Source organism: Danio aesculapii, chromosome 13, assembly GCF_903798145.1.
Source record: "Danio aesculapii chromosome 13, fDanAes4.1, whole genome shotgun sequence".
Lineage (NCBI taxonomy): Eukaryota > Metazoa > Chordata > Actinopteri > Cypriniformes > Danionidae > Danio > Danio aesculapii.
The window spans coordinates 51,809,479-51,824,566 of record NC_079447.1 but is presented as its reverse complement, the minus strand read 5'-3'; the positions used below and the strand labels follow the sequence as shown (position 1 = coordinate 51,824,566).

The window sequence follows — 15,088 nt, the reverse complement described above, 5'->3', positions numbered from 1 at the left end:
ATTTTTTAAAGCCTACCCCTAACCCAACCATCACATTAATGTAAAAACACTAATTACACAGAGAACTATTCATATTATTTGTTAAATTGCCGATTAAATTGTATTTTATTAATGTCTATCCATAAACCCAATACGAAATTAATAAATAGTATGAATAATACACTGTATAATTACTGTTTTACATTACTGTGATGGCTGGGTTTATATGGACGAAACCTGCAAAAACAACAAATAAATAAATATGCAAATTTATAAATAAATGAGTAAATAAATCCATAAATAAACTAATAATGAAATAAATATGGAAATAAATGTATATATAAAAGTCCACAAATTCCTGCATAAATAAAGATATAAATAATTAATAGTGCGGGCAGGTAAATAAATAAATTACATGCATGTTGGGGGAATAAGAAAATGCTAAACTGAAAGTGTTTTCCCCCTTTTAAACCTTTTATTGATGTAGTTGGGCATTTACGTTTCCTCAGGTCAACATGCTCAAGAGTCAATCATGAGAAGGCAGTCTTTATGCCATCATTGGTTGATCGTTAGAAAAATTTTGCATTTGATTTTTTGATTGACTTCTGATGATTGACAGACAGCTAATCATTAGCATGTTGAGCTGAGGAAAAGTAAATGCACAACTACATTCGAATTAATAAGCGTTTGAAAGGTTGAAAAAAAATCTACTTTCAGTTCAGCATTTTCTTATTCCCCCAACATTCATGTCATTTAATTATTTATTTACCCGCACTATTAAGTATTTATATATTTATTTATGCAGGAACTTGTGGATTTTTATGTACATTTATTTATTTCCATATTTATTTATTTTTTGTTTTATTTATGCAAAAATGTACGGATGTATTTACATGTTTATTTATATATTTGTGTATTTATTTATTTATTGTTTTTGCAGGTTTCGTCTTCCATAGATTTAGGGTAATACTCTGTATAATTACTGTTTTAACATTACTGTGATGGTTGGGGTAGGGGTAGATGCTAATAAAATACAAATAAATGGGTGATTTGATAAATAATAGGAATAAAAGTGTGTATAATTACTGTTGTAACATTACTGTGATGGTTGGGTTTAGCCATAGATGTTAATAAAATACAATTTAAAAAGTAATTCAATAAATATTAATAATATTCGGTATGATTACTGTTTTTACTGTACTGTGTACATGAATAAAATACCATTTAATAGGTAATTTAATAAATAATATAAATAATACTCAGTATAATTACTGTTTTTACATTACTGTGAGGGTTGGGTTTATGGGTAGACGTTAATAAAATACAATTTAATGGGTAATTTAATAAATAATAGGAATAAAAGTCAGTATAAATACTGTTTTAACATTACTGTGATGGTTGGGGTAGAGGTAGATGTTAATAAAATACAATTTAATTGGTAGTTTGATAGATAATATGAACAATATTTGGTATATACAGTTTTTTACATCACTGTGATGGTTGGGTTTAGGAGTAAACGTTAATAAAATACAATTTAACGAGCAATTCCATCAATAAAATTAATAATACTGGGTATATAAATAATGTTTTTACATTACTGCGATGTTTGGGTTCGGGGACGTTAATTAAATACAAATAATAGTTAATTTATAAAAGAATATTAATAGTTATCGTTAACTTCCGTCCACAGCTGTATCTCTTCTAGCAACAGCCCCCCTGTAGGTAGCAGTGATGCTGACGGTGAAAAAGCGTAGATGCTCGGTTGTCTCCGCCACCGGTGTCACCGCGGAAAAGCACCGTGCTGGCGGATCGCGCTGGCCGGATGGGGAACGTTTCCTGCGCGGTCAAACACTGCCTGAGCTACGAGACTTTCCTGCGGGATTATCCGTGGTTGCCGCGGCTCCTGTGGGAAGAGAAGGTGGGGCTCTGTTTGTGCATGTGCGAGATTTACTCCACTGGGAAATATAGTGCAGACAGGAAAGCGAGTGTGTGAAGGAAAGTAAATACTGTAGCTCACACAACACCATAATGAAGATTTCCATCGGTTATCCGACACCCTTGGCTTGTTTCAGGCAGGATATCTAATTGGCATTATAATGTGCATCGTTTGCCACTAAAATTGTATTTATTCACGCTTGTTCTGCATCAGTGCTGTTCTCATATTTGTTTTGTAGCTGTTTTGTAGGCCTACAGTACCCACTCTTCAACAGCAGGTTTCGTTATAGATTTAACGTTAATATCTACCACTGGTTCACTTGCACGATAAGCTATACAGGAAACTGAAGACATTTCATTTAACAATGACTATAATAGAGGTCCTAGCTTTTCTCAAATTATAGTTTAATTCAGAGCTTACTTTTTGTTTAATAGGCCTATTAATAAACATATATAGCCTAATACATGTAATATTAACATTATTTGATATTTTATTAATGTCAGTTTTGTGCGTGTGTGTGTTTACCCCACACAGAAAGAACCTATATCAACATATATGTTTTAATATAGGTTTTGACATAGGTTTTTAAAATATGTGACATATGTAAAATTGCCCATTTTCCTATGTACATGTTACATATTTAAAAGACCTATATCAAAATCTATATTACAACTTATATGTTTATATAGGTTCTTTCCGTGTGGGACATACAACAAAATGCAAAAAAAATCATATATATAATACAATATACATTGCATTAATTATGTAAATTCTATAATGTAAATAATTATTCTAATATTAAGCCCATAAAAAGGAAAAAAGGTTGGATTTGCGTGATTAATCACAATTGGTTCCACGTAAATGTCTATATGTGACATAAATAGCTAAAGAACGGTAGCATACACAACATTAGCATGCTAAATACTAGGTCTAAACTAAAGCTCAACTCTGGTTTCAAGTACAGGATTGGTCTTCCTACACAGTTTAAACAAGTATATTACATATTCTGGATAATTACCGTAACTGAAATCAAATATATTGAGAGGAGAATCGATTTAGTTGTTTAGATAACAAATAATCACAAGGTGCCAATGAGATACATAATTAGTTGTTGCTGTTTTCTCCACAGACAAGTCATGTAGGGTTATTTATTTAAAACCCACAATACTACCATTAAAGCTAGGCTTAAACATGTATCTTTTAATCCAAAATGCCTCCCTAATATGAACTGTAAACATGTATTTTCTCTGAATGGATTAATATAACAATTCACTTTAAATAAATGACTAGTTTTGTCTTCACTTTTATCTTCAAGTAAGCCTCACTCCCAACTTACACTGTAAAAAAAGATGCGTAAATTAGCAGTTTTCCATTTTTTTTGTGATTCATGTTTTTATTTTTATTTTTATACAGGGGTACATATCCATAATGAGCCTGGGCTGGTTATAAAAAAATGATTTGTGTGGTATTTTGAGCTGAAACTTATTTTACATCTTTTATATAATAGGTCCCCTTTAAATCTTCAATAAGCACAACTCTGGCCCTTTGTAATGCTACTCCACCACATTCACAGTTCAAGCTTTGGTTTTGCCATTGAACGAGAGGAAATGCTTGTTTCCAGTGCACATTATGTCATAAATGACCTGGCAGCGATGTGAAGACCAGACTCAAAACATGAACTTGTACGCACCATTTGTCAGCAAGAGGATGTGTCTTAATCCACCGCTCAGATTTTCCGTACAGCTCTGTGAAACTGTTAGACGCTCCTTCCTTCCTCAATTGTTTTTCCAATTTACAGTGTTCAGAGCTGCCCAAACTTCCAGTCTACGTCAAAATCGTGGAGGTCGGACCAAGAGATGGACTCCAAAATGAGAAGGTAGATGTGTATACTCACCGTAGTTACTGTTTACTGAATGCACTGAATTAACTCATTTTAATAAGTTAATCAGGTTTCAACTAAACGTTTTAAGTTGTACAAAGTTTAACTGAATGTTTTTTAGTCTGTTTGATTGATGTAAGTTGAGGCGACTAGAAAAGTTTATTTGATTCAACTAAAAAATTTAAGAGGCGGCACGGTGGCTCAGTGGTTAGCACTGTCGCCTCACAGCAAGAAGGTTACTGGTTCGAGTCACGACTGGACCAGTTGTCATTTCTGTGTGGAGTTTGCATGTTCTCCCCATGTTGGCGTGGGTTTCCTCCGGGTGCTCCGGTTTCCCCCACAGTCCAAACACATGCGGTACAGGTGAATTTGGATTAAATAAATTGGCTGTAGTGTTTGAGTGTGTGAATGCAAGTGTGTATGGGTGTTTCCCAGTACTGGGTTGCGGCTGGAAGGGCATCCGCTGCGTAACACATACAGTGGAATAGTTGGCGGTTCATTCCACTGTGGCAACTCATGATAAATCAGATACTTAGCCGAAGGAAATTGAATGAATGAACTTAAATCGAGTCAAGTGCAGTACTTTGGTTAAAAGTTTAGTCAACAACAACACAAACAACAACTGTGCAGGAAGTTGCCTTAATTTTATATTTACATTCTCAATTTTAACTCAATTTTAAGTGTCAAGTTATTTTATTTATTTATTTATTTTACTAATATCAAGACGATTACACATGCTTGAGAAAAAAAATGACTTCAATAAAATGTTTGATATTTGTGACGCTGAACCACAGAACCCGTCAGAAGGGTCTTTCTTATTTACATTTATGCAATCATAAAGGTTAAAGGGTTAGTTCACGCAAAAATGGCATTTCTGTCATCATTTACTCACTCTTTACTTGTTCCAGACCTTTATGAGTTTCTTTCTTCTGTTAAATACAAAAGAAGATCATTTGAAATATGTTGCAAACGTGTAACCATTGACTTCCATAATATTCATTCATTCATTTCATTCATTTTTTTTTTTCGGCTTAGTCCCTTTATTAATCTGGGGTCGCCACAGTGGAATGAACCGCCAACTTACCCAGCATATGTTTTACACAGCGGATGCCCTTCCAGCTGCAACCCATCACTGGGAAGCATCCATACACTCTCTTCCATAATGTTAGTTTTTCCTAATATGGAAGTCAATGGTTACCGGTTTTCAGCTTTATTCAAATGGTCTCCTTTTGTGTTTAACAGAAGAAAGAAACTCATAAAGGTTTATAACCACTTGAGGGAGAGTAAATAGTGGGTCAATATTGAGTGAACTCTCCCTTAAAGATAATATTGAGATATAAAAATTTGAAAATGCAAAGCATTTCTAAATACCCTTTAAAACCTTTTAAAGTTGTTCAAATTAAGTTCTTAGCAATGATTATCACTTTAATATATATATATATATATATATATATATATATATATATATATATATATATATATATATGCAAACTCCACACAGAAACGCCATTGAGCTGAGGCTCAAACCAGCGACCTTCTTGCTGTGAGGCAACAGCACTACCTACTGCGCCACTGCGTCGCCACAGGTGAATTGAGTAGGCTAAATTGTCCGTAGTGTATGAGTGTATGTGTGGATGTTTCCCGGAGTTGGGTTGCAGCTGGAAGGGCAACCGCTGCGTAAAAACTTGCTGGATAAGTTGGCGGTTCATTCCGCTGTGGCGACCCCGGATTAATAAAGGGACTAAGCCATAAAGAGAATGAATGAATTAAGGAATATATATATATTAATTTATTCATTTTCCTTCGGCTTTGTCCCTTATTTATGAGAAGTCACCACAGCGGAATGAACCACCACCTATTCCAGCATATGATTCACGCAGCAGATGCTCTTCCAGCCGCAACTCGGTACTGGGAAACACCCATACACACTCATTCATTCATTCACACACACACACACGCACACACACACACACACACACACACACACACACACACACACACACTAACACACACACACACACTATGGCCAATTTAGTTCATCAATTCCCCTATAGTACATGTGTTTGGACTTTGGGAGAGACCGGAGCCCCCGGAGGAAGCCCACACCAACACGAGGAGAACATGCAAACTCCACACAGAAATGCCAACTGGCCTAGCAGGGACTCGAACCAGCGACCTTCTTGCTGCGTGGCAAAAGCCACCATGCCACCCCCTTAGATATATTTATGGACAGAAATAATCTTTAATACTGTAATGATCACCCAAAAAACAAACATAATTCTGACCCATACAGTTTGTTTCTGGCGTTTGCTTAACATATGACTAGTTTTAATGTCCAGGGTTACTTTTCACATTCAAAATGCAGATCTTTCATTGAGCCTGAGCTGGATTTAGCAGCTACTACACTATTGTCTTAATTCTCTGGAAAACTATTCTTTTAGTTCTGGTGGCAAGTAAATTATTCATTCATAATGCATTAAATCATTGTGCTTTCGCGGCTCACAGATGTGCACGCTGCACGAATGCATTCATAGAAACCCAAGACTTTTGACGTCATTGTGTTTCTGCAGGAAATAGTGCCGACAGAGGTCAAAATCCAGCTGATAGACCTGCTTTCTCAGACGGGCCTGCCTGTGATCGAGGCCACGAGTTTTGTGTCTTCAAAGTGGGTTGCACAGGTACTGCTCAGAATCTTGTCCACGCAAAACCAAAATGCTTAGAGTTTTTGTCTTGTTTCTAGTCTAAATATCTACAAATTCTTTAATATGTGTTGCCTTGTTTTCAGAAATAACGTGTCAAAATTAAGTAAGGTTTTTGTTAAAACAAGCAAAATAATATGCCAATGGGGTAAGCTAAATAATCTTGTTTACACTTTGAAATAAGGGTAACACTTTACAATAACAGTACTGCCATGATTGGGGTGTAAGGGTTTATTTATCTTTGATAAAACAAATGGAAATGACCAAATAGGGGGAGAACATCACCAAAACCAGGCTGGCATGGCAAGACTGGACACAAGACAGGATGACTCCAAACTCACCAAATGAAAGACAATAAACTGGCACAGGACAGCAGATAAGTGGGAGCTATAAGGAGAAATAATTAACAAACAAACAAACAAACAAACAAACAAACAAACAGGTGAATATAATAAAGTAATAATGGAATAACAAGGAAAGTGGGACTAGATAATAGACAGGAGAGCACATGACACAAAGAAACAATACAAGCCATGTGCTTATGTAAAACAGGACTAGAACACAGAGCCAATGATGGAACTTGGATTGTTCATTGGATTTACTACATTTTTTTAAGGTAAGTGGTTGCAAACGTCTAATATGGGCGGAATTTAAACAAACAATTTAAGTTGAACATTGCTAAATTGAATTTGTTTGTTTAAATTCAGCCCATATAAATAGTTTGCAATCACTTACCTTTTAAATAGAACAATGATTGAAAATCTTTTTTGCTCGAGATGCTAACGGTCTAATCCGATTCAATGATCTATGCTAAGCTAAGCTAAAAGTCCTCCCGCCAGACTTAAAGTTCGGCTGAATCAACTCTAGTGGAGCTGTAAAATGAGCATTTTGCAAAAAAAAGTGGAGTGTTCCTTTAAAAAGCGAAAAATTATTCATTGGATTTACTATTTTTTTAAGGTAAGTGGTTGCAAACAATTGATATGGGCTGAATTTAAACAAACAAATCAAGTTGAACAGTACAAAATGTTATTTGTTTGATTAAATTCAGCTCATATAAATAAAGTAAATCCAATGAATAACTTATTTTCAGTGTGCTCATGAGCTCCTCTATTTAAACTTCATTTTGATGTAGACAGAACACATTTCTATTGTTTTCAATGTAAACACGCACTAGACGGATATGCATAACTGTTCATAAGCAGTTAAGAATGAGTTAATGATAATGTGCCCCTTCAAGTAAAGTCATGTGTGTTTCCCAGTACTGGGTTGTGGCTGGAATGACATCCCCTGCGTAAAACATATGCTGGAATATTTGGCGGTTCATTCCATTGTGGCAACCCCTGATAAATCAGAGACTATGCTTAAGGAAAATGAATGAATAAATGAACTAACAAGTAATTAAGGTCGCCATTATTCACACATGAACTCATGCTGTAGTGAAAGTTAGCATAAGCCTTAACTCATCATTAGTTAATAACAGAATTAGTATATCGATATTCATTCATTTTCTTTTTGGCTTAGTCCTTTTTTTAATCAGGGGTCGCCACAGCGGAATCAACCGCCAACTTATTCAGCATATGTTTTACGCAGCGGATGCCCTTCCAGCTGCAACCCATAACTGGGAAACACCCACACACTCTCATTCCCACACATACACTACTGACAATTTAGCTTACCCAATTCCCCCTATAGCACATGTGTTTGGACTGTGGGGGAAACCGGAGCACCCGGAGGAAACCCACGCAAACACAGGGAGAACATGCAAACTACACAGAAATGCCAGCTGACCCAGCCGAGGGTCGAACCAGCGACCTACCCACTGCGCCACCGTGAGGCCCACATTATTATTCATGTGCTGTTATTGTAAATAAGATTATTTTGCTTTGACTTTATCTTTTTTTTAGGGGAAAACCTCATTTTGATGTGTTCTTTCTGAAAACAAGTATTCGTTCTTGTCTAGAAATTGCTTCTTGATTTAAGAATTTGTAGATATTTGGACTAGAAACAAGTCAAAAACTCCTAATCTGTTTTCACAGGTGCGATTCATGTTCAAAAACGAGACTGGTTTCTTACTGGTCTCTTTTTTTTCAGATGGCCGACCACACCGCAGTGCTGAAAGGGATTAAAAGGTCTCCTGACGTTAGATACCCGGTTCTGACTCCCAATATTCAGGGCTTCCAGGCAGCCGTAAGTAAATATTTGCGCCATTTACATTTATTTACAAGTGACATTTGCTATTCCCCTTCCATGCCAGGTCAGTGATGTTTCTCTTGTATAATAAACCGCTTTATTTATGCATGCGCTCCCTGCCTACGCTTCCCCCCCCTGTTACTTTGCTTCCCAACCTTTAGCATCGCGCACTGTCTATTTGTAAATGTTTAGCTCATTTCTGTTAATTGCTTTGCTTGCTAATCAGGCATGTCTATAAGCAGACGCTTGATGAAATGTTTCCTGTTGAAGGTTGCAGCGGGAGCCAATGAAGTGGCAGTGTTTGGTTCTGCATCAGAGACGTTCAGCAGGAAAAACATCAACTGCTCCATAGAGGAGAGTTTGCAGCGGTTTGAGCAGGTCGTTTCTGCAGCCAAACAGGAAGGCATACCAGTGCGCGGGTGGGTTCAACAATTCCTGATTCACATACTATCTGTCCTATCTGTCATCAAAATGACGCACGTTATTCTATAGTTGCTATGGTAACACATCAACTACAGTAGTTGATCTGTGGTGGAAATTCTATAGTTGCTATGGTAACACATCAACTACAGTAGTTGATCTGTTGTGGTAATTCTATAGTTGCTATGGTAACACATCAACTACAGTAGTTGATCTGTTGTGGCAATTATTTAGCTGCTATGGTAACACAACAAATATAATAATTGATCTGTTGTGGTAATTCTATAGTTGCTATGGCAACACATCAACTACAGTAGTTAATATGTTATGGTAATTTTATAGTTTCGATGGTAACACAACAAAAATAATTGATCTGTTATGGTAATTCTATAGTTGCTATAGTAACACATAAACAACAGTAGTTGATCTGTGGTGGCAATTCTATAGTTGCTATGGTAACACAACAAAAAATAATTGATCTGTTGTAATAATTCTATAGTTGCTATAGTAACACGTCAACTGTAGTAATTGATCTGTTGTGGCAATTATTTAGCTGCTATGGTAACACAACAACTACAACAGTTGATCTGTTGTGGTAATTCTATAGTTGCTATGGTAACACAACAACTACAGTAGTTGATCTTTTGTGGTAATTCTATAGTTGCTATGGTAACACAACAACTACAGTAGTTGAACTGTTGTGGTAATTCTATAGTTGCTATGGTAACACAACAACTACAGTAGTTGATCTGTTGTGGTAATTATATTGTTGCTATGGTAACACAACAACTATAATAATTGATCTGTTGTGGTAATTCTATAGTTGCTATGGTAACACAACAACTACAGTAGTTGATCTGTTGTGGTATTTCTATAGTTGCTATGGTAACACAACAACTACAGTAGTTGATCTGTTGTGGTATTTCTATAGTTGCTATGGTAACAACAACTACAGTAGTTGATCTGTTGTGGTATTTCTATAGTTGCTATGGTAACACAACAACTACAGTAGTTGATCTGTTGTGGTATTTCTATAGTTGCTATGGTAACACAACAACTAGTTGATCTGTTGTAATTTTATAGTTGCTATATGGTTGGTATGGTTTATATTATTGGCCTGGTTTTGTTCAAAATGACGTCACGCCAGTTTGTTCTTCAATTACGCTTCAAATGTGTCAGGGCCTTCAAGTTGCTTGCAGATTTCTTTGACAGCACAATTTGCTCATAAAGTTGACCCCATTGTGCTCATTCGCTCCACATGGATATATTCCCCTGTACTGAGTCACTACCCAGCTAAGACAGGAGCAAACATTTCTGTTTATATAAGCAGTGTCTGGGATCCATCTTTGGTGGAACACTGAGCAGAAAGAAGTTTGCAGAAGTTTGAGCAGGAGGAAGATGAAGGCGTATGTTGAGTGTGTCATAGACGCAGTGTTTCCTTTGAGGAATAGGTTCATTATGTGCACTGTCACACTTTAAAGTGGACCTATAGTGAAAAAATCTGTTTTATAGGGGGTTTAAGCATGGTTGTGAGGCAGAAGTCTGTTAATATAACCAGCTTCTAATGGTAAAAATGTATGAATTCTATTTTATTATTATTGCACTTAATATAAAAGTCTGCAGAAAAACTTTGATTGACAATCTCCCTTTGTACGTGTCATCAGAGGCGGAAAGCCCCGCCCATTAGTGAAGATAATGACCCAATCACTATTCTACCCCTAAGCCCTTGCCCTTACCCCTACCCCTCATTTTGCGCGTTCATGTGATAGGGTAGGAGTGTCCAACACAATCTCACAGGAATTCTTAACTTTTTGATTTAGTGGCTAATTTGTACGAATTCGTACGATCTAATTTGTACAATTTAGTACGATTTACTCATCCGCCAATGACGGTTGGGTTTAGGGGTGGGGTTAGGTGCCACGCCTCCTTTTTAAAATCGTACAATTTCGTACGACTGATAATAATAATAACTCCTGTATAGCAGTCCCACAACATTCTGACACTCGATGACACTCTGTCAGAAAAGTCTAGTGGCTGGGAATGACGTTGTTACAGTGTCTGCTATAATGTTAATGTTGTTTTCTTTTGTTTACATAGATGAATATGGCCACGGTGTAAACACACAGTACAGTTATGATCTTATTACCACATTAAATCAGTATGATAACATGATATATGCCTTCAGTGATTTCCTGAAGATAAATACCAAAAAATAAAGCAGCTGATGACATATGATGACGTGTGCAGGTGCTGTAGTGCTGTCCCGTTTCTTAGGGGTCAATTTTGAAGGCCTTCCCCTTCACACTCTGTTTCAAGGGTCAAGGGGAAGGGGTACAAAAATAGAATTGGGATTGGGCCAATGTCAGTGACTATAAGTTTTAGGATCCACAAATGAATCTGCCACTATGCTGACACATAGGCACTTGTAGCTCCGCCCTCTTTTAAAAAGAGCACAATCTCATTTTAATTTAAAGCCACAGTCTCCAAAAACAGCACAATTAGGGTCAAAGCCTAAAAGGGTCAGTTTCAGAGAGTTATGAAACATTATTTATTATTATATTTTCAGCTGAAACTTCACACTGACAGTCTAGAGACTTCAGACAGTTATTCTACACTTTGTATAAAGGGGTATAATAGGTCCCCTTTAAATCTGAATGAGGATCATCTGGCCATCAGTCTGCCTATGACTGTGGAAAGGTTATATTTATTATGTTTATAAAGGATTATACTTGCTCAAAGGGTTGCTTCTGCAAAGCGAATAAAGATCTGGGCTGGTAAAGGAAGGCTTGTAGGCAAGATTGTAACCTCATATTCAGGAACTGACTGTAATCGCACATTCAACCTCCTTCAAGAATGACATGCTTTCAAAATAGTTTTTCTTGAATTTGCAGGATCCAAAAGTACATTATTTAAGGCTATATACACTCACCGGCCACTTTATTAAGTACTAGTACCGGGTTGGACCCCCTTTTGCCTTCAAAACTACCTTAATCCTTCATGGCAAAGATTCAACAAGATACTGGAAATATTCCTCAGAGATATTGCTCCATATTGACATGACAGCATCACGCAGTTGCTGCAGATTTGTCTGCTGCACATCCATGATGCCAAAGGTGCTCTATTGGATTGAGCTCTGGTGACTGTGGAGGCCATTTGAGTACAGCGAACTCATTGTCATGTTCAAGAAACCAGCCTGAGATGATTTGTGCTTCATTAACCGTTGATACAAGGCAGGATGGATCCATGCTTGTGAGAAATTTGCATTAACGAGCAGTTGGAGAGGTGTACCTAATAAAGTGGCCGTGAGTGTATGTATATTTCTTTCATTCAAATATCTAATAACCACATGAATGGTGTTATATATTTTGCTGGCTCATGTACTATTACTAAATCAAATGTTGCGAAGAATGTTAAAATATTAAGCGATGTTAAGCTAAACTAATATAATGGTCACACTTTATTTTAACGCACAATTCACCCTATTAACAAACCATTAGCTAAGACTTTTAGCGCAATAAACTACTAATGCTTAGATGGTAGTTGGGTTTAGGTATTGTGTATGATTAGGGGTGTCAAATAATACAATGATCATACTTTATAATTGCTAATAAACAGTTATAATAGTTATTAGCCAGTAGTAAATTGTTTTAAATGATTAATTAAACTAAAGTGTATATATAATATAATATAATATAATATAATATAATATAATATAATATAATATAATATAATATAATATAATATAATATAGTGTTATATAATATAAATATAATATAATATAATATAATATAATATAATATAATATAATATAATATAATATAAATGTAATATAATATAATATAATATAATATAATATAATATAATATAATATAATATAATATAATAAAATATAAATGTAATATAATATAATATAATATAATATAATATAATAAAATATAATATAATATAATATAATATAATATAATGTAATATAATATAATATAATATAATATAATATAATATAATATAAATGTAATATAATATAATATAATATAATATAATATAATATAATATAATATAAATGTAATATAATATAATATAATATAATATAAATGTAATATAATATAATATAATATAATATAATATAATATAATATGATATAAATGTAATATAATATAATATAATAAAATATAATATAATATAATATAATATAATATAATATAATACAATACAATATAATATAATACAATATAATATAATATAATATAATATAATATAATATAATATAATATAATATAATATAATATAATATAATATAATACAATATAATATAATATAATATAATATAATATAATATAATATAAATGTAATATAATATAATATAATATAATATAATATAAATGTAATATAATATAATATAATATAATATAATATAATATGATATAAATGTAATATAATATAATATAATAAAATATAATATAATACAATATAATACAATATAATATAATATAATATAATATAGTGTTATATAATATAAATATAATATAATATAATATAATATAATAAAATATAATATAAATATAATATAATATAATATAATATAATATAAATATAATATAATATAATATAATAAAATATAATATAATATAATATAATATAATATAATATAATATAATATAATATAATACAATATAATACAATATAGTATAATATAATATAATATAATATAATATAATATAATACATACAATATAATATAATATAATATAATATAATATAATATAATATAATATAATATAATATATATAATATAATATAAATATAATATAATATAAATATAATATAATATAATATAATATAATATAATATAATATAATATAATATAATATAATATAATATAATATAAATGTAATATAATATAATATAATATAATATAATAAAATATAATATAATATAATATAATATAATGTAATATAATATAATATAATATAATATAATATAATATAATATAATATAATATAATATAATATAATATAATATAATATAATATAAATGTAATATAATATAATATAATATAATATAATATAATATAAATATAATATAATATAATATAATATAATATAATATAATATAATATAATATAAATGTAATATAATATAATATAATATAATATAATATAATATAATATGATATAAATGTAATATAATATAATATAATAAAATATAATATAATATAATATAATATAATATAATATAATATATATAATATAAATACAATAATAATATAATATAATATAATAATATAGTGTTATATAATATAAATATAATATAATATAATATAATATAATATAATATAATAAAATATAATATAATATAATATATATAATATAATATAATATAAATATATATAATATAATTAATAAATATAATATAATATAATTATAATATAATATAATATAATATAATATAATATAATATAATATAATATAATATAATATAATATAATATAATATAATATAATATAATACAATATAATATAATATAATATAATATAATATAATATAATATAATATAATATAAATATAATATAATATAATATAATATAATATAATATAATATAATATAATATAATATAATATAATATAATATAATATAATATAATATAGTGTCATAATAAATATTATAATATAATAATAATAATTTAATATAATAAAATATAATATAAATATAATATAATATAATATAATATCAATATAATAATATAATATAATATAATATAATATAATATAATATAATATAATATAATATAATATAATATAACATAATATAATATAATATAATATAATATAATATAGTGTTATATAATATAAATATAATATAAATATAATATAATAAAATATAATATAGTGTTATATAATATAATATAATATAATATAATATAATATAATAAATATAATATAATATAATATAATATAATATAATAATACAATATAATATAATATAATATA

General features: G+C 31.2%; 1 protein-coding gene across 1 annotated transcript in view; it reads left to right on the top strand.

Annotated features, from left to right (window-relative positions):
* Positions 1-1,756: 1,756 nt before the first annotated feature.
* hmgcll1 (3-hydroxymethyl-3-methylglutaryl-CoA lyase-like 1) overlaps positions 1,757-15,088 on the top strand; it is a 48,074-nt gene continuing 34,742 nt past the window's right edge. The window contains exons 1-5 of the mRNA XM_056471067.1: positions 1,757-1,897; positions 3,714-3,791; positions 6,365-6,472; positions 8,585-8,680; positions 8,954-9,102. Of these exons, the coding sequence (XP_056327042.1) occupies positions 1,802-1,897; positions 3,714-3,791; positions 6,365-6,472; positions 8,585-8,680; positions 8,954-9,102 (527 nt within the window). The 5' untranslated portion in view covers positions 1,757-1,801. The remainder of the gene's footprint in view (positions 1,898-3,713; positions 3,792-6,364; positions 6,473-8,584; positions 8,681-8,953; positions 9,103-15,088) is intronic.